The following is a 20,104-nucleotide window of genomic DNA, read 5'->3' on the forward strand; positions in this document are numbered from 1 at the left end:
TTAAGCAAATATTTTTCAGGTTAAGTCCGCAAGCGATTTTCGTCACGCGATGACGGCAGTTTGGAATTGGTGGAGTCGAATCCGTTGGAAACAGTGCTGTCCTTTCGTATGTTCCAAAGAAGCACCTTTTCATCTCTCCTTGAGGAAAGGTGGCGTAAAGGTTGATTTGACTTTCCCAAGTGGTGCATGGTTTCAAATGAGGTTTCAAGCCTGGTATGGGATTTAAAAAGGAGGTCTTAAGGTAAGGTCTTAAACAAACCTCCGTCGTGAACCGAGGACTGCTTGCCTTGGCTTGTTTTCGTCGTAATCGTAGTGCACAGTTGTAGTTTTCTTCTACGTCCACTGGAAAGAGACAAAGACTTGGTTTTAAGGGTGAATCAAACAAATCCAATTCGTGAGGCCAAGGGGTATGCGCTCAACTGTAAATTTACCAAGACAAAACCTATTTTTGTGTTTTTATGAAATAAATTAAACTATATATAAGGTCAAACTCTGCTTCAAAAAAATAAGAAAGCTATCAAGAATGTATACTTATGCTTCCATTCATTCATCCATTTTCGCGGGCGTGCTGGTTTCCATCCCAGCTGACTTAGGGCGAGAGGCCTGAGTTGGTCGCCAGCCAATCGCAGTGCACATATAGACAAACAACCAATCGCACACACATCCACACCTACGGGCAATTTAGAGTCCTCGATTATCCCACCATGCATGTTTTGGGGATGTTTGAGGCTGGATTTGAACCCGAGTCCTCAGAACTGTGAGGCAGATGTGCTCACCGTGCTGCCTGATTTTTGTCTTGAACAGCGATGGAATCATTTTGAATGTAGGCTCCTCATCATTTATTCTACTAGTGTGTTGTTGATAGAAATGTATCAATACTGTGCCTGATACAGAGAGACAGCCCTCCTTCAAATGTGAAAGGTACACTGAATATACGTTCATGTCACCATCAATGACTATGTCCTGGTGTGGAGACAGAATTGTAGTGTAATAATGAGAGCAATAAAATAACGATAATTTCAATATTGGATCATTAATATATTCAGGAAAGTGTTTTCTCTTTCATCGTTGTAGAAGCTCAAAAGTAATAAAACAATTCATTTCAATCATGTCTGCAGCATAATGCCAAAAAAAGAACATACCAGAAAAGGAAGAAGATGGAGCATCAGAAAACGGCAAAGAGGAGAAAATGAATGAATAAATTACAATAAGTGCCATTTTTCCTCACTTGGGCCCCAAAATGTCTGTGCACATCCCTGTTTGTGTGTATGTGCATTTAAGACTGGGTAATTGTATGTGTGTTTTCACATACTTTTTTGCAAGTGTGTGTGTGTGTGTGAATGTGTTTTCTGACCTGCATGCGAGTGAGTGTTTGTGTGTGTGAGTTTGAGATTCTGTGCAAGTCGCACATATGTCGAGTGTGTGCGAACCTGCGCGCATGTGTGTGTCGGTGTTATCCAAACATGCTACACACGTGCGGCGGCTGGACAATGGAGGGTGCTAGGGCGACACCCTTCCATGCATGGTCATTGCCATCCAACTATCCATTTTCCGTACTGCTCATCCTCACTGGGGTCGCGGGCGTGCTGGAGCCTTTCCCAGCTATCTTCGGGTGAGAGGCGGGGTACACCCTGAACTGGCCAATCGTGTGAACTGTTGCGCAGTGCGCATGGTTTGGCGACAGTTTTCCATGAGTGGCCAATCAAAATGCACAGAAGCTTTCACTCACAATGAAAATACATTTCTGGGTTTGCGAGCCATGCCGCCGTGCGGCCTCGAGCCATAGAAATAGTAAATAAAGCATTAAATATTGTGTTTTACATCAATACATAACTATATTCATGGTGTAATTTGCCTGTGGGTGAAAAAGCGAAGCTTATGACCAGAATGTATGCGAAAGGTACGTACCCGCTAGGTATGGTCAAATAAATGCAGGCAGTGAGACGCCTTTAAAATATCCCCACTCTAGCATATGTCCTCTCTCTTTAGCAACCCGCTTCTTCCTTAACTTCTTTTTATGGTTTAAGAAATGTGATCAGGTACAATATACTGTATGTACAGTACAGCATCAAACGCAGGCTACACAGGCTTCCTCAGGGCATCCAGATATATGCTATAGAGGAGAGAGGGGGACCTTGATCATTCTGTGAATAGGTGTCAGATGGACTTAAAAACGGCAGGGGCCCCACTGATTGTGTAGTGGTACACTCGCCTGACTTTGGTGCAGGCAGCATGGGGTCAGTTCCTACTCAGTGAGGGTGTGAATGTGAGTGCAAATGGTTGTCTGTGTCTATATGTGCCCTGCGACTGACTGGCGACCAGTTCGGGGTGTAGTCTGCCTTTTGCCCGTGTAGTCAGCCGGGATAGGCTCCAGTGCCCCACGACCCTAACCAGGATAAGCGGTGTTGAATATGGATGGATGGATGAATATTTAAGTTTCTTCCATTTTAGAAACTACATTACATCTCTCATCCAAAGGGAACTAGAAGGACACTAGAAGGAGAAGAAGATGTGTCTTACTATCAAAGATGTGAAATGGTAAATGTTAAATGGACTGCACTTATATAGTGCTTTAGCTACACCATCACAGTGCCCAAAGCGCTTTACAAAACCACATTCGCCCACTCACACACGCATTCATACACACCATGGGCGACTGCTGCCATGCAAGGCGCTGCCAGGCCCACTGGGAGCAAATTAGGGTTCAGTGTCTTGTCCAAGGACACTTCGACATGCGGACAGTCAGAGCCGGGATTCGAACCAGTTACCCTTCGGTTACTGGACGACCTGCTCTACCTGCTGATCCACAGCCACCAAAGGCCCAAACTTCCCGTTGATTGACTGTGAACAGGTGCGAAAGCGACTGAAACCCCAGGAATAGAAACAAATGGAGAGACAGTTCAATTGCACGGTAAAAGATGACATTTATCACAGCTATCCGACACATTGGGGTATATTTGAGATCATTTAGCTTTGGAATAATGAATCCTAAATATCACCTTAAATTGTATGAGTAAGACGTGTACAAGATGACCTTGTACGAAAAGAATGAAGGGCAGCATTCCACCAACCGTTTTTAAGTCAGTCCAAGTTCGGCCTCCCACGCCCCCTTGATTCGATCATCAGGGATGCTATCCAAAATGAGCAATTCACTGTATACCTTTGAAATCTCTGACTTTTGAAATAGATCTAACTGAAAGAGTTCTTCCCATACCTGAGTCGGTGGTAATTTAGGAAAGCTTGGGAACAATGATTGGACCGAAAATTTCGAAAGAGTTGGGAAGCCGAGAGACCAAACTCAGCCGAGAGGTCGGCAAACCTACTAAAATCATCATTCCTATATACATTTGAAAAGATTTCAGACCCTTATCATGCCAGGCTGAGAAGCCAATCCAATAGCAGCGTTTGAATAACTGGTTTCTCATTAACGGATCCGAAGCAGACAGGAGGCTAAACTTAAAGTGTCTCCTGAATTGGTACCAGATTTTGCGAGTAGAACATACAACCAGATTTTGTGTCAGACAGAAAAGAGGAAGCGAGCAAGGCTGGTAGAGAAGACGACATACAGGATTTGGATACAAATTTGCACCAAAGCGGATTTGCCGACGCATACCAGTATGACATTTTATGAATATGAGCAGCTCAATAATACAATTGAGAATTTGGTGATGACAACCCTCCATTGAACTTCCACCTTTTGAAGCACCGCTTTACGTATAGGTACTTACCCTTCTAGCAAAAGATTGATATTGTTTGGTGTATCTTTTTAAAGAATCTTTTCATCAAAAGAAAAACAGGTCGACAATGAAAGAGAAACAAAAATGTAGGCAAGATGTTCATCTTGATCGTATTAAGCCTCCCAATCAGAGACAAGGGTAGATGCTCCCATCTCTGAAGGTCGGATCTAAGGTCAGTCATTAAGGGGGGCAAATGAGTAGAAAAAAGAGAAGGGATGGTTCTGGTTATAGTCACTCCCAAATATTTGAAGCTAGACGGACCCAATTTAAAAGGGATATCAGATTGAACTAATTGAAGTGCCGACTGATTGATAGGTTAACATTCACTCTTGGAGACATTTCACCCTGTAGCCCGAGAATGATCCAAATCGCGCAAGTAAAGCCACTATACAAGGATCAGAAACGTATAACATTAAGTTGTCAGCATGAAGCCATCATTTCAGTCCTATTCCTGATTTTATGACCCCATTAAATGTAGGAGAGGACTTCAAATAAATCGACAGCTGCTCGATTGCTATTGAAAATGACAGTGCAGACAGAGGATTAGTCCGTGATATTGGGGGAAAAATGCATTGAAAACCATGAGTGTATATATACAAGCTTGTGGCAAAGAGTACATGTATTTAACGTTTTTAGTTAGTTTTTAGGCTTTTTATGTACACATTTCTGTGCAATACATTTCATCAAATCATCATTTTAGTGCAGTTTTTGTTTTCCTGTATTCAAACACAGTGTTAATGTTCAAAATGCACATCATGTTACAGTGGCTTATAGTAGGAAATATGCTTTTTTTTTTTGTCTGCATTTTTCGATGAAGACTGGAAAATAAACATTTTGAAAACCACTGCAATATTCTACACATATGTATATGTGGAGCTGCCAGTGCTCCACACTCCTCATGACAATCGTTGTATGCGCTTTTCTCAATCATCCGCTTTGTGCGAGGGAGACCCTCCCACTGACGTCAGACGACAGGTGGGGGCGGGGCGTGCGCAGTGACGTAACCAGATGCAGCAGCAACCCCTTTAAAAGGCTCGCGCTGGCCGCCCGGCAGCCCACAGGATCAGGAGCAGGATCAGCCAACCCCCACTCTCTCTCGTGCGCGTTCCGGTCAAGACCCCCTCCTCCCCCCCACGACCACCCTCCCTCTCTGCTTGGACTGGAAGGAGGACTCGGCGACCCCATGCTCGTCGGGCGGTGACCCCCAACCCCGACGCCCCCCTCAGCCGATGCGATTCTTCAAGCTGACGTTCAAGTGTTTTGTGGATTGTTTCTGACCGTCGACGTCGGAACACTTTGGACGTTTTATTTGCGTTTGATTTTTATTTTTATTTGTACTTTTTTTTTTTTTTTTTTTTTTGGAGGGGACAGGGGGAACATTAAGAAAAACAGACCAAAAAACGCTTTGGGCTATTTTGGAGCGAGCGCCTTTTTGATTGATGGACAGGCAGACTGCGTGCCCCCTCCCCTCCTCCTGCTCGCTGCTGCCCCCGGAGGAGGCCAAGAGGAGTCACCTCGGCCAGGGGGGGCTGATGGCGGCCGGGCCGGACGGACCCGGTTCCGAGGGCTGCAAGAAAGGCGGCGTAGTCGTGGGTCCTCCTCCGCCGCCGCTGGTGCGTCAGGAGCGCGAGACGTGGAGCAGACAAATGGACTTCATCATGTCGTGCGTGGGCTTCGCCGTGGGCCTGGGAAACGTGTGGAGGTTCCCCTACCTGTGCTACAAGAACGGAGGAGGTGAGCGAAAAGTAAAGCGCTAAAGCCCTCACTCACTCCTCCTCGCAGCTTTGCTCGGAGCTCAGCTTACATCAGTGAAGCCGCACCGCAAACTAATCAAATAACTCGACAGCACTGGCAAATTTCTTCCAAGAGAAAAATGTCGGAAGAAAACAACGGACAAGTATTTCATTTCTGGTAACATTTTCATCATCCAGAAAAAGATGAAAATGTTACCAGAAATAAATTGTATTTATTCCATAGATAGATAGCTAAATAGACAGACAGACTTACACAATGTTACCAGAATCAAGTTCTAGTCAAACCTATTTTTTCCAAATACGAATGTGCACTTTAAATAGTGGAAAAGTGATCTTTTTCTCAGGAAAAAAAAGTTAAGTTCATTAAGTGGTCGACTGGTTAGAGCGTCAGCCTCACAGTTCTGAGGACCGGGGTTCAATTCCCGTCCTCACCTGTGTGGAGTTTGCATGTTCTCCCCGTGCCTGCGTGGGTTTTCTCCGGGCACTCCGGTTTCCTCCCACATCCCAAAAACATGCACGGTAGGTTAATTGAAGTCTCTAAATTGCCCATAGGTGTGAATGTGAGTGCCATTGGTTGTTTGTTTGTATGTGCCCTGCGATTGGCTGGCAACCAGTTCAGGGTGTACCCAGGCGCCTGCCCGCAGTGAGTTGGGATAATTTTAATTTTCTTTTGTAAATACTGTTGTTTGTTGACTCTAAATTGCCCGTAGGCATGACTGTGAGTGCGAATGGTTGTTTGTTTCTATGTGCCCTGCGATTGGCTGGCAACCAGTTCAGGGTGTACCCCGCCTCCTGCCCGATGATAGTTGGGCTAGGCTCCAGCACGCCTGCGACCCTCGTGAGGAGAAGCGGCTCAGGTAATGAATGGCATAATGCTACCCAAATAAAGTTGTATTTTTCCAAATGTGAAAAATGGTCTTCAAGAATAAAATAGCATTTTTTTCCAAGATAAAAATTAATATTTAAACAAGAAAAGGTAATATATTTTCCCCAAAAAGTGTCTGAATATTACTGGACTTAAGTTGTATCATTTTCCAGAAAAAAAGATATGGATTCTCAAGAATTTCACTGAGATAAAGTTTCATGGTTAAGCAAGTAAAATAGCCATAATATTAAGAAAAGAAAATTGTAATAAAACATGTCTGCACAAAGAGAGGAGCTACTTTACAAAAGCACCGTCAGTGTTGACAATTTGATGAAAAAGGAGCCAGAAAATGTTGCTGAACATTTCCAACGACACGGTGCCCATTTCTATGTTACACAAAAGCAGCCACTCATCCGCATGTTGAATGATTTTCACCTGCGATGTGGGCGTCCAAGCCGCCCATATCGTACAACTCCACATGACAAAAGAGCGTGCACTTTGATGGCTCATTTTAAAAATGTGAACTTGTTGAACATTTCAACAACAGTTCTTTTTTAGGGGCGTCTTGTTTGGACAAATGTGAGATATTATTTGAAGACCAGTTGGCACCATGATGCAGGCCGTGAAGTTTTAGAGCATGCGTCGGGATTTGAAAGAACTCTTAAAGCTGCCCACTAGCCGCGGCCATGTGGCTTGTCTTGGAGGACTTGGATTATTGATTGACAGATGGGGACCAGACACGGTCAAATATTGGTGCACCCCCAGCACACCCGATGCAGGCATGCATTAAACACACACACACATTCAAACACATACGCATGTGCAAAGACACAGACACACACATAAAGATATTTACACATTCAAACGCATTCACACACATACAAACACACACCATCTGCTGACTCAGCGGCGGCGTTTGGGAGCAGGACGATGGTGATGACGGCAAGTGGGGGGCCCGAGGAGGAAAAGGTCCGCTCGCTCTCACAGGCGGAAGATGAGAATGAAGGTCACTATTCGGTTTTGTTCGTACACGACAGCGTAGAAAGGTCAAATGGTCGTTCTCCATTGCCATACACCAAGAAAAGCAATTAGTCACCTTCTTAGAAAGATAGCACGAACACAAATAAACGCCACTCCGATGGAGCCCAAAGTTGCCGCGTGTTGCTGGACTCATGCCAACTTTGGCGCCGTTAGAAGGTCACGCTCCTCTTGAAGGTCACGCCGGCATCCGTCAATGACTCAGATGACTCTGTGCGGCCTTGTTGGCTCGGACCTTTGTTAACAGCTAATGTTAATACTCCTACTCCTTTCTTTCCTTGTTTCCTTCAGTGATTCCTCCGCCATCCCGTCACACACTTTATTCACCCCGACACACGCAGACACACATGCACACGCCCGCACACACACGCGCACACACACACGCTGTTATTGTAATGTACTCACAGTGTTAGTATAATGTAACTCAAGGTCAGTTTGAGGCCTGCAGTTCATTAAATAAACACTGTGTTGTGCGTGAATGAACTGTATGTTTGTGTGTTTTGTGTGTCAGTTTGTGTTTCTGTAAGTGTGTGTGTGTATTTGTGTGTGTTTTGTTTGTGTGGTTTATTTGTGCTTGTAAGTGTATGCATGTGTGTTGCTTGTGAGCGTGTATGTGTGTGTTATGTATGTGTGTGTACGTGCGTGTGGGAGCTTCCATTAGTCTTTTGGATGAATCATGAGTCTGGTTGCCACAGTAACCTGTGTTTTGCCCCTCCTCTCTCCTGACTATTGATGGTTCGTTGCCACGGTGATGAGGAGGGCGTGGCGTGGAGTTCAAAGGCATGGGATATTTTCAGTTGTACAACTGTGACGCGGTCATCCCTGGCACCACGTGCGCCGCAGTTTAGCGCCAGTTGACAGTAATCCTTTAATCCTATTGGCTAACCAGCAGGTGTTGCCACCAGAAATTGGCGACCAGCGCCACCTCTTGGCGCGGAGGCTCTACCTGACGTCAAATCGGCTTGATGACAGCTCACCAGGACTCATCAAGTCATTAGTTAGCTTCTGTGCTTCTGTCCACTCATTGGCGTCAAATCACAGAGATGAAACGCGTGTCACTGACTTGTCACACAGGTCGGCGTGACAGTCGCTCGCTTACTTACTTAGCGGATAAATAGTTGGGTATTAAATAATTGGGTTTCGTTGGAGTTAGACGTTATTTTCGACAACACAAACTACACTGAAAGTGACACTTTCTAACACTGATGTAATAGCATGTTATAAAACGAGACACCGTATGCAGTAGATGTGGAACAATTAATCATTTAATCGACAACTAATCGTTTATAAATTTAATCAACAACTATTTTGATGATTGATTCATTTTTAAGAGCCATTGTTTAACTTAAAATGGTCCTAATCGTCCGATTTCGGCCTCTCAACAGTAAATATTCTCTGATTTCTGTAGTCCATCATGAAAGCAGATTTATTGTGTAATCAAAGTAAGACATTTGCAAACGTCTGCTCTTACTTTGGAAAACAATAGTCAATATTTTTACCTATTTTCCTAACCATACCAAGAAGTAAATTCTAATCAATTCATGGAAAAAATAATAGTCAGTTTAATCTATTACGAAAATAACCGCTAATTGTTCACGCCATCATGTCATTAACGCGTAATTATGCTAGTTATAATTTCGGCCGACAACAGAGGGCGATATTGTCAAACATGTTGGTCCCCTGAGATGGATGAAAATTGATGAATTAGTCAGTGTAATTCTTATTCCATCAATCTGAATACCGTGTTTATACTAATGGGAGCACATGCAACGTATTCTTGCGGGGAAAAAAATGGTTAAGTTCCCCTTTACATTTTTCAATTGGGGAAGCTATTTAAAGGAAAAACTGTAATAAAAAATGTAATTAAATAAACAAGTTTCATGAAGTGGCGGGACGGTGGACGACTGGTTAGAGCGTCTGCTTCACAGTTCTGGGGACCGGGGTTCAATTCCCGGCCCCGCCTGTGTGGAGTTTGCATGTTCTCCCCGTGCCTGCGTGGGTTTTCTCCGGGCACTCCGCTTTCCTCCCACATCCCAAAAACATGCATGGTAGGTTAATTGATGACTCTAAATTGCTCGTAGGTGTGAATGTGAGTGCGGATGGTTGTTTGTTTGTGTGTGCCCTGCGATTGGCTGGCAACCAGTTCAGGGTGTACCCCGCCTCCTGCCCGAAGATAGCTGGGATAGGCTCCAGCACTCCCGCGACCCTTGTGAGGATAAGCGGCTCAGAAAATGGTATGGAATGGAATTGATATCAGTCAGAGAGACGACTTGCACTCTGACCCTAATTACAACGCTGTGGCCTTGTGGAAGTGAAGCGAGATTGAAACTGGAGTTTTGTTTATAACAGGGAACATGAATACTTTTTTTGGAGATGCTGGTTTATGTAGGAATTTTACGCTGTGCTTCCCAACAAAATGAGCTGAAGTTCAGTGCTATTGTTGGCTGAGTTTATTTGTCTTAGTAATGTTGTAGCAATGGCTGTTTGTTAATTTTCTTTTGTGCCTGTGTGGGTTTTCTCCGGGCACTCCGCTTTCCTCCCACATCCCAAAAACATGCATGGTAGGTTAATTGATGACTCTAAATTGCTCGTAGGCATGACTGTGAGTGCGAATGGTTGTTTGTTTCTATGTGCCCTGCGATTGGCTGGCAACCAGTTCAGGGTGTACCCCGCCTCCTGCCCGAAGATAGCTGGGATAGGCTCCAGCACTCCCGCGACCCTTGTGAGGAGAAGCGGCTCAGAAAATGGATGGATGGATGGATGTTGTTTGTTATACAGTTGTTTTTCTAAAAATAAGAAATAAAAACTCAATTACCACACTGATTTAGCTGGGATTAGCCAGATTAGTTTGCTAAGTGTGGCACTGGCTTCAGCTTAGTGTGCTAACGCGTCTCACATTCTGTTCTGAGCCATTCGTGTGCGCGTGACGTGATTCCGCCGACGTGAGCGCTGACATTCCTCTCCTCATATACATATTGCTGTCGTCAGCTGGTCTCGAACCTGATACCGTTGGTCCACAAGCTAAATTGTGACCCACTCCTCGACTGCGTGATCTATTTGCACAACATACAACAACATGTGGAGTGTAAATCACGTACTGTACAGATAACTAGAGAGCAGTATTACTAAACCAACTACACTCAGTGTAATATACAGTATGTATGTCTGCAATAAATATTGCATGTGCATCAGTTAAGAGTTAAACATTGCAGGCAAAAAGTAGAGCAGGTTAATGGCTAACTTAATGAGGTCACTTAGGAACACTTCTTCCTCTGTGTTCCTGCTCAGGCGTCTTCCTCATCCCTTACCTGCTGATCGTCTTTGTGGGCGGGGTGCCCATCTTCTTCCTGGAGATTGCGCTGGGTCAGTTCATGAAGGCGGGAAGCATCAATGTGTGGAACATCGCACCGTTATTTAAAGGTAGGCCACGCCCCCTACTTCTTGACCCAATCGTGTCATCAGGAAGTTGAAGTATGCTGTGTGAGTGAGTCAATTGTATTTCAATAGCGCTTCCCACAGAGAGTACTCACAAAGTGCCCTACATGTTTACAATACAGAGACACAAGTGGTTCTCAAAGTGCGGGACATGGGCTCCCTCCAGTGTTACATGAAAAAATCACTGAATTAAACCTTCCAATTGTGCATACATTTTCAGTGGCTTCAGCTGTTTTCAATCCAGTGCAGTACATTTGCTAAGTACAGTTAAGTTGTATTTAACTTTTGATTTTGATCATGATCGCGGTACTTAATGCAACCCTATGGGGGGCACAAGCTAGTGCAAACTGTAGGCCGGTCCCACGCCCGGATAAATGGAGAAGGTTGCGTCAGGAAGGGCATCCGGCTTAAAATTTTGCCAAACAAATATGAGCGTTCATCCAAAGAATTCCATACCGGATCGGTCGTGCCCCGGGTTAACAACGTCCGCCACCCGCGCGTCAACCTGCAGGGTAGCGGTGGAAATTCAGCTACTGTGGGTCGAAGACAAAGGAGGTGGAAAGCGGGTTCTTCGGCAGAAAGAGAAGAGGAAAGTACAGAGCCTAGAACTGAATGTGGGGACTTTGAATGTTGGGACTGTGACTGGAAAGTCTCGGGAGTTGGTTGACATGATGATTAGGAGAAAGGGTGATATATTTTGTGTCCAGGAGAGCAGGTGGAAAGGCATTAAGACCAGACGTTTTTTACCATGGTGTAGATGGGAAGAGAAATGGAGTCGGGGTTATTTTAAAAGAAGAGTTGGTTACGTGATTAGTGGCTATGCCCCACAGGTAGGATGTGACCTAGAGGTGTAATTCTGGCAGGAGCTAGAGGGAGTAGTTCTGAGCATCCCAGACAGAGCGAGAGTCTTGATTGGTGCAAATTGTAATGGACATGTTGGTGAAGGAAACAGGGCATATGAAGAAGTGATGGGTAAGTACAGCATCCAGGAAAGGAACTTGGAGGGACAGATGGTGGTAGACTTTGCCAAAAGGATGGAAGTGGCTGTAGTGAACACTTTTTTCCAGAAGAGGGAGGTACATAAAGTGACCTACAATAGGGGAGGTAGAAGCACTCAAGTGGATTACATCTTGTGCAGACGATGTAATCTGAAGGAGGTTACTCACTGTAAGGTAGTGGTAGGGGAGAGTGTGATTAGGCAGCATAGGATGGTGGTGTGTAAAATGACTCTGGTGGTGGGAAGGAAGATTAAGAAGACAAAGGCAGAGCAGAGAAACATGAGAAAGGAACAGTGTTGTGCGGCTTTTCAGGAAGAGGTGAAAACAGGCTCTTGGTGGACAGTAGGAGACTGGACCACTACAGCCAAGGTGATCGAAGAGACAGGCAGGAGAGTACTTGGTGTATCTTCTGGTAGAAAAGAGGAGAAGGAGACTTGGTGGTGCATCCCCAAAGTACAGGACATCATACAAGAAAAGAGGTGAGCTAAGAAAAAGTGAAACAGTGAGAGGACCGAGGAGAGGAGAAATGAATACATGGAGATGCGAAGTAGGGCGAAGGTAGAGGTGGCAAAGGCCAAACAAGAAGCAGACGATGACATAGTATGCCAGGTTGGACACTAAAGAAGGAGAAAAAGATGTATACAGGTTGGATAGAGGGATAGAGATGTGAAGGATATATGGCAGGTTAGGATGATTAAGGATAGAGATGGAAATGTGTTGACTGGTGCCAGTCGTGTGCTGGATAGATGGAAAGAGTACTTTGAGGAGTTGATGAATGAGGAAAATAAGAGAGAAGGAAGAGTAGAAGAGGCAATTGTGGTGGACCAGGAATTAGCAATGATTAGTAAGGGGGAAGTTAGAAAGTTATTAAAGAGGATGAAAACTGGAAATGCAGATGATGACATACCTGTGGAGGTATGGAAGCATCTAGGAGTTGTGGAGTTTTTGACCAGCTTGTTCAACAGAATTCTAGGGTGTGAGAAGATGCCTGAGGAATGGAGAAAAGGTGTGCAGGTGCCCATTTTTAAGAACAAGGGTGATGTGCAGAGCTGTGGGAACTATAGAGGAAAAAAGTTGATGAGCCACACAATGAAGATATGGGAAAGAGTAGTGGAGGCTAGACTCAGGACAGATTTGGGTATTTGCGAGCAACAGTATGGTTTCATGCCTAGAAAGAGTACCACAGATGCATTATTTTCCTTGAGGATGTTGATGAAAAGTACAGAGAAAGTCTGAAGGAGCTACTTTGTCTCTTTGTGGATCTCGAGAAAGCCTATGACAGAGTACCCAGAGAGGAACTGTGGTACTGCATGCAGAAGTCTGGAGTGGCAGAGAAGTATGTTAGAATAATACAGGACATGTACAAGGGCAGCAGAGCAGGGGTGAGGTGTGCTGTAGGTGTGACAGATGAATTTAAGGTGGAGGTGGGTGGGACTGCATCAGGGATCAGCCCTGAGCCCCTTCCTGTTTGCGGTGGTGATGGATAGGCTGACAGATGAGGTTAGACTGGAATCCCCGTGGACCATGATGTTTCCAGATGACATTGTGATCTGTAGTGAAAGCAGGGAGCAGGTGGAGGAACAGTTACAAAGATGGAGGCATGCACTGGAAAGGAGAGGAATGCCGATTAGCCGAAGTAAAACAGAATATATGTGCATGAATGAGAGGGGTGGAGGGGGAAGAGTGAGGCTACAGGGAGAAGAGATAGCAAGGGTGGAGAACTTTAGATACTTTGGGTCAACAGTCCAGAGCAGTGGTGAGTGTGGTCAGGAAGTGAAGAAACAGGTCCAACCAGGTTGGAACGGGTGGAGGAAGGTGTCAGGTGTGTTATGTGACAGAAGAGTCTCTGCCAGGATGAAGGGCAAAGTTTATAAAACAGTGGTGAGGCCAGCCATGATGTACGGATTAGAGACAGTGGCACTGAAGAGACAACAGGAAGCAGAGCTGGAGGTGGCAGAAATGAAGATGTTGAGGTTCGCTCTCGGCGAGACCAGGTTGGATAAAACTAGAAATGAGCTCATCAGAGGGACAGCCAAGGTTCGATGTTTTGGAGACAAAGTTAGAGAGAGCAGACTTCGATGGTTTGCACACATCCAGAGGAGAATTAGTGAGTATTTTGGTAGAAGGATGATGAGGATGGAGCTGCCAGAGAGAAGGTTGATGGATGTCATGAGGGAAGACATGAGGGCAGTTGGTGTTCGAGAGGAGGATGCAGGAGATAGGCTTACATGGAAAAGGATGACGCACTGTGGCGACCCCTAATGGGACAAGCTGAAAGGAAAAGAAAAAGATGATGGTGGTGGTACTTGGAAGGCAAGTTTTGAAGTGTCAAAAGTTAGAGAACAACTGTCCCACACTTTTTGTGTTTAGGTCTGGGCTACGCGTCCATGGTGATGATGTTCTTCTCTAACACGTACTACATCATGGTGCTGGCATGGGCTTTCTACTACCTCATCAAGTCGTTCAACGCCACCCTGCCGTGGTCCACGTGCGACAACGCCTGGAACAGCAACTCCTGTGTAGACGCCTTCAGCTTGCACCACTGCAACAATGCCAGTGACAACGTCGCCGGCGGAAACCTCACCTGCGCCCAGCTGGCCCACGCTGTATCGCCCATCATCGAGTTCTGGGAGTGAGTCCTGCTCACGCCACCGTCCGCGTAACCGACTAGTTGAATGGCTCGCCTGACGTGGAGTGTGTTGCATATCATCTGAGTCGTGGGACACAATGTGAAATGTCACGTGTGTCATGTGACACGTAATGTGACCTGTAACGTGTCACTTGATTATGTAGCGTGTGGTCATGGTCATGTATTGTGTGACGTGTCGCGACTGTCATGTGACTTGTTCAGTCGTGTATCGGGTGATGTCGTGTAGATGTGTCACGTCACGTGGTGTGTTACATACATTGTGTGTCATGTGACATGAAATGAATACTACGGGCAGTGTGTCATGTGACACGTAGTGTGTCCTGTCATGTAATGTGTCACCTGACATATAGTCTGTCAGATGATGCGTGAAATGTAATGTCATGTGACATGTCAAGTAGAATGTGTCACATAACGTAGTGTGTTCCATACAGTGTCTGTGACATGAAGTGTGTCATGTAGTATAAAGTCACGTGTGTCATCGGACTTACAGTGGGTACGGAAAGTATTCAGACCCCCTTAAATTTTTCACTTTTTGTTATATTGCAGCCATTTGCTAAAATAATTTAAATTAATGTTTTGCCTCATTAATGTACACACAGCACCCCATATTGACAGAAAAAAAATGGAATTGTTGAAATTTTTGCAGATTTATTAAAAAAAAAAACCTGAAATATCATACAGCCATATGTATTCAGACACTTTGCTGTGACACTCATATATTTAACTCGGGTGCTGTCCATTTCTTCTGATCATCCTTGAGATAGTTCGACACCTTCATTGGTGTCCAGCTGTGTTTGATTATACTAATTGGACCGGTCTATATAAGACCTAACAGCTGATGCATGTCAGAGCAAATGAGCATCATGAGGTCAACGGAACTGCCTGAAGAGCTCAGAGACAGAATTGTGGCAAATCAGGCCAAGGTTACAAAAAAGATTCTGGTGCACTTAAGGGTCCTAAGAGCACAGTGGCCTCCATAATACTTAAATGGAAGACGTTTGGGACGATCAGAACCCTTCCGAGAGCTGGCCGTCCGGCCAAACTGAGCAATTGCGGGAGAAGAGCCTTGGTGAGAGAGGTAAAGAAGAACCCAAAGATCATTCTGGCTGAGCTACAGAGATGCAGTCGGGAGATGGGAGAAAGTTCTAGAAAGTCAAACGTCACTGCAGCCCTCCACCAGTCAGCGCTTTATGGCAGAGTGGCCCGACGGAAGCCTCTCCTCAGTGCAAGACACATGAAAGCCCGCATGGAGTTTGCTAAAAAACACCTGAAGGACTCCAAAATGGTGAGAAATAAGATTCTCTGGTCTGATGAGGCCAAGATCGGACTTTTTGGCTTTAATTCTAAGCGGTATGTGTGGAGAAAACCAGGCACTGCTCATCACCTGTCCAATACAATCCCAACAGTGAAGCATGGTGGTGGCAACATCATGCTATGGGGGTGTTTTTCAGCTGCAGGGACAGGACGATTGGTTGCAATCAAAGGGAAGATGAATGCGGCCAAGTACAGGGATATCCTGAACGAAAATCTTCTCCAGAGTGCTCTGGACCTCACACTGGGCTTCACCTTCCAACAAGACAATGACCCTAAGCACACAGCTAAAATAACGAAGGAGCGGCTTCCGAACAACTCTGTGACTCTTCTTGAATGCCCGTGCCAGAGCCCTGACTTAAACCCAATTGAGCATCTCTGGAGAGACCTGAAAATGGCTGTCCACCAACGTTCACCATCCAACCTGATAGAACTGGAGAGGATCTGCATGGAGGAATGGCAGATGATCCCCAAATCCAGGTTTGAAAAACCTGTTGCATCATTCCCAAAAAGACTCATGGCTGTATTAGCTCAAAAGAGTGCTTCTACTAAATACTGAGCAAAGGGTCTGAATACTTACACCTGTGTGATATTTCAGTTTTTCTTTTTTAATAAAACTGCAAAAATTTCAAAAATTCGTTTTTTTTTCTGTCAATATGGGCTTCTGTGTGTACATTAATGAGGAAATAAAATAAACTTAAATTATTTTAGCAAATGGCTGCAATATAACAAAAAGTGAAAAATTTAAGGGGCTCTGAATACTTTCCGTACCCACTGTATTTGTCATGTGCCATGGAGCGTGGTATGTCACATCTTGTGACTTACAGTAGGTGTCAGGGGACATAGTGCCATGAAAAGATATTGTTCCCCTTATCAAATTCTTATATATTTGCATAGTTTCCCCACTTAAATGTTTAAGACCATCAAACAAATATAAATATCAGACAAATATAACCCACGTGAACTTAAAATGCTGTTTTAAAATGGTGGTTTCATTTATTGAGGAAAAAAATCTATTCAGTTTGTGTGAAAAGTAATGCCCCCTCAACCTAATAACTGGTTGGGCCATCCTCAGCAGCAACAACTGAAATCAAGCATTTTCTATAACTGGCAATGAGTCTTTTACATCAATGTGGAGATATTGTGGCCAACTCTTCCTTGGAGAATTGTTTGAATTCAGCAAAAATGGGGGTGTGGGGGGGGGGGGGGGGGGCTTTTTAAGGTCATGCCACTGCATTTCAATCGGATTCAAGTCTGAACTTTGACTAAACCACACCAAAACCATTTTGTTTTTTTAAAATCATTCAGAAGTTAACTTGCTGGTGTGTTTTGGATCGTTACCCTGCTGCAGACCCCAGGTGCGCTTCAGCTTGAGATCACAAACTGATGGCTGAACATTCTCCTTCAGGATTTTCTGTTAAAGAGCAAAATGTATGGTTCCATCAATCACAGTTGTCTAGGTCCTGAAGGTGAAAAGCAGCCCAAGACCATCACACTACCACCACCATGTTTGACTGTTGGTAGGGTGTTCTTTTTATGAAATGCTGTGCTACATTTACGGCAGATGTAACGAGGCACACACCTTCCAAAAAGCTCAACTATCATCTCATCAGTCCATATAATATTCTCCCAAAAGTCTTGGTCATCATTCAGATTTTTTTTTGCAAAGGTAAAATGAGCCTTTATGTTCTTTTTGGTCAGCAGTGGTTTTCGCCTTGGAACTCTGCCATGGATGCCATTTTGCCCAGTCTCTTCCTTATTGCTGTGTCATGAACATTGACCTTGACTGAGGCAAGGGAGGCCTGCAGTCCTTTAGAAGTTGTCATGAGTTCCTTTGTGGCCACCTGCATGAGTCATTGCTGTTCTCTTGGGGTAATCTTTGTAGGCCAGCCACAGTCCTGGGACGGTTCACCACTGTTCCATGTTTACTCAAGGTGAGGATAATGGCTCTCCCTATGGTTCGCTGGAATCCTAAAGCTTTAGAAATGGCTTTGTAACCCTTCCCAGACAGATAGATGTCAATTACTTTATTTCTCGACTGTTCTGGAATTTCTTTGGATAGTGTCATTTTGTTGCAACTTTTTTAGATCCTTCGTCTGACTTGATTTTGTCTGGAAATATTCTGTTTAAGTTATTTCTTGATTGAACAGGTTTAGAGGTAATCAGGCTTGGGTGTGATCAGTGAAAATTAGCCCAAAATTGTGATTAGCCACAATTAATTCATGATTTAACAAGTGGAGTAATTACTTTTTCACACAGGGCCAGGTAACTTTGAATAGTTTTTTTTCCTTAATAAATGAAATCACCATTTAAAAACAGCATTTTAAGTTCACTCGGGTTGCATTTGTCTGATATTTATATTTGTTTGATCATCTTAAACGTTAAAGTAGACACATTAAGCAAAGATATTTGAGAAGGGGGCCAATACTTTTTCACGGCGCTGCATAGTGTCAGGTAATGTGACATGGAGTGTAATGTATCATTAGGATGGCACGTGTTTGATGTGACATTTTGTGTCATGTGATCTGTTATGTGACATGTCGTGTGTCGGGTGATGTAGACTGTGTCACGTAATGTAGTGTGTCATGTAACTCGTGATGTAGTGTAATGTGACGTGTCATGCGTTTTGCAATTTGTCACGTAACATGCAGCGTGCCAAAAAGTGAAATGTAGTGTGCTACGTCCAGTGTGTGTCATTTGACGTGTAGCATGACAGGTAGTGTGTCAGTTGATGTGACATGTAGCATATGAGGTGACTCGTAATGTGACATAAGAGAAGAAACAATTTCCATCTACAGGAGGTTGATCAGCTTCAACCTAAGTTAAGCTATGCTAACTAGCTTTGTGTGTGCGTGCGTGCGTGCGTGCGTGCGTGCATGCGTGCGTGTGTGCAGGAACAAGGTTCTGAACATCTCATCGGGGTTAGACGATCCGGGTCACGTCAATTGGGAGTTGCTGTTGTGTCTGATCACCGTGTGGCTGCTCGTCTACTTCTGTGTGTGGAAGGGCGTCAAATCTACTGGAAAGGTGAGAGATGGCAACAACATGCTAACAACACGCAACAACACGCACACTCGCGGTGCTCGCATCATCAGTTAGCGACGTCAGCAAGAGAGTGTGGAGTCAGACTCGGTTAGAGTGTGTGAGAGAGTCCTCGTGGTGCATTGATCTGTGGTCAAAGTTCACATGATCAGCTGTCAAACCAAACAAGTCGTTCTCAAACCCGAGCGTGTGGGTGTGCTCGCATTCGGTCCGGCAGCACACACGCACACTACACGCAGTCACATGGTAGACTAATGGTTGCCATGGTGATGATGCTGGGAGGAGGCCAGAGCAGGGACACGGCGAGGCTATGATCTGGCAGCCTGTGATTGGTCCTTTGCCAAGGGGGGAGGGGTCATTTGTTCTGCAGTGGGACGTGACTGAGAGACACAGTGTGTGTGTGTGTGTGTGTGTGTGCGCGTGCGTGAGTGTGTTTAGCAATGTTACATAATGAAGATCATATGTGTATTCCAGCGATGACATTGGGACAATGCAGCTTTGATTTGCACATGGAGGGAAGGGTGGGGCTGGGCGCTGTGCCTGTCGGAGGAATCGAACTACGACCCTTTGGTCACTGGCCTCATTCTTAGCACAAAAATAGCTTATTTTAATAAAATAATAGTTAGTTCTCATTTTGTTATTGATCATTTATTCAATTATCCTTCATTAACCAACTATTGAAGAAAATTAGTTCAATGAGTTAAGAATTAATTATTTTAAATAAATTTGATTAGAGTGAATTTAACAATTATTAAATTAAATAAATGAAAAATATGAACTTTGAATGTAATAGTGTTGATTTATGGTTCATTTCTATTGTGTTAATAGTTTATTTGATTCTAGTTGATTTACCAATTATTTCATAAAAATACAGAAATATTAAATGGATATGTATTTTTTACTTTAATAATAAAATAATAATGAAAATTGTTAATTGTTTTACATACAAATTTATTTTTATTTTTTATTTTTTTGTCCTGTTCGGCTGTTAGGTCAAGCAGAATGTAAAATCTGTATCCCTTTCATGCCGAAACAGTTTTAGTGTGTCACAGTGGAGTTTTTAAGCTTCCGGTGTGGTATTATAGTTGAGGTTTATTGAGAATCAGACTTGATCAGTCGAACAGAACAAAGTTTCTAGAAGGGAGAGAGAAACAAAGACAAAAGACAAAGCACTAATTGCAAACAGGATGGGAGAAGTAAATCATTACATTATCTACAACAATGAAACATTAAATATGAGTGTTCCATGGGGCTGTAGTGCTACACCCTGTGAG

General features: G+C 44.2%; 1 protein-coding gene across 9 annotated transcripts in view; it reads left to right on the forward strand.

Moving 5' to 3' along the window:
* Positions 1 to 1,231: 1,231 nt before the first annotated feature.
* slc6a8 (solute carrier family 6 member 8) overlaps positions 1,232 to 20,104 on the forward strand; it is a 28,077-nt gene continuing 9,204 nt past the window's right edge. For 6 of the 9 annotated variants that reach the window (XR_009790462.1, XR_009790463.1, XM_061787567.1 and 3 more), the window contains exons 1-4: positions 1,232 to 5,471; positions 10,683 to 10,814; positions 14,198 to 14,459; positions 18,683 to 18,815. Coding sequence is in view for 7 of the 9 variants with exons in the window: in XM_061787567.1 (XP_061643551.1) it covers positions 5,177 to 5,471; positions 10,683 to 10,814; positions 14,198 to 14,459; positions 18,683 to 18,815 (822 nt within the window). In the remaining 2 variants the exon portion in view is untranslated. Of the gene's footprint in view, positions 5,483 to 5,541; positions 6,349 to 10,682; positions 10,815 to 14,197; positions 14,460 to 18,682; positions 18,816 to 20,104 lie in introns of those variants that run through there. The other 3 variants (XM_061787620.1, XM_061787603.1, XM_061787584.1) reach the window with 3 other exon arrangements.

This window comes from Phyllopteryx taeniolatus, chromosome 1, assembly GCF_024500385.1.
Source record: "Phyllopteryx taeniolatus isolate TA_2022b chromosome 1, UOR_Ptae_1.2, whole genome shotgun sequence".
NCBI lineage: Eukaryota > Metazoa > Chordata > Actinopteri > Syngnathiformes > Syngnathidae > Phyllopteryx > Phyllopteryx taeniolatus.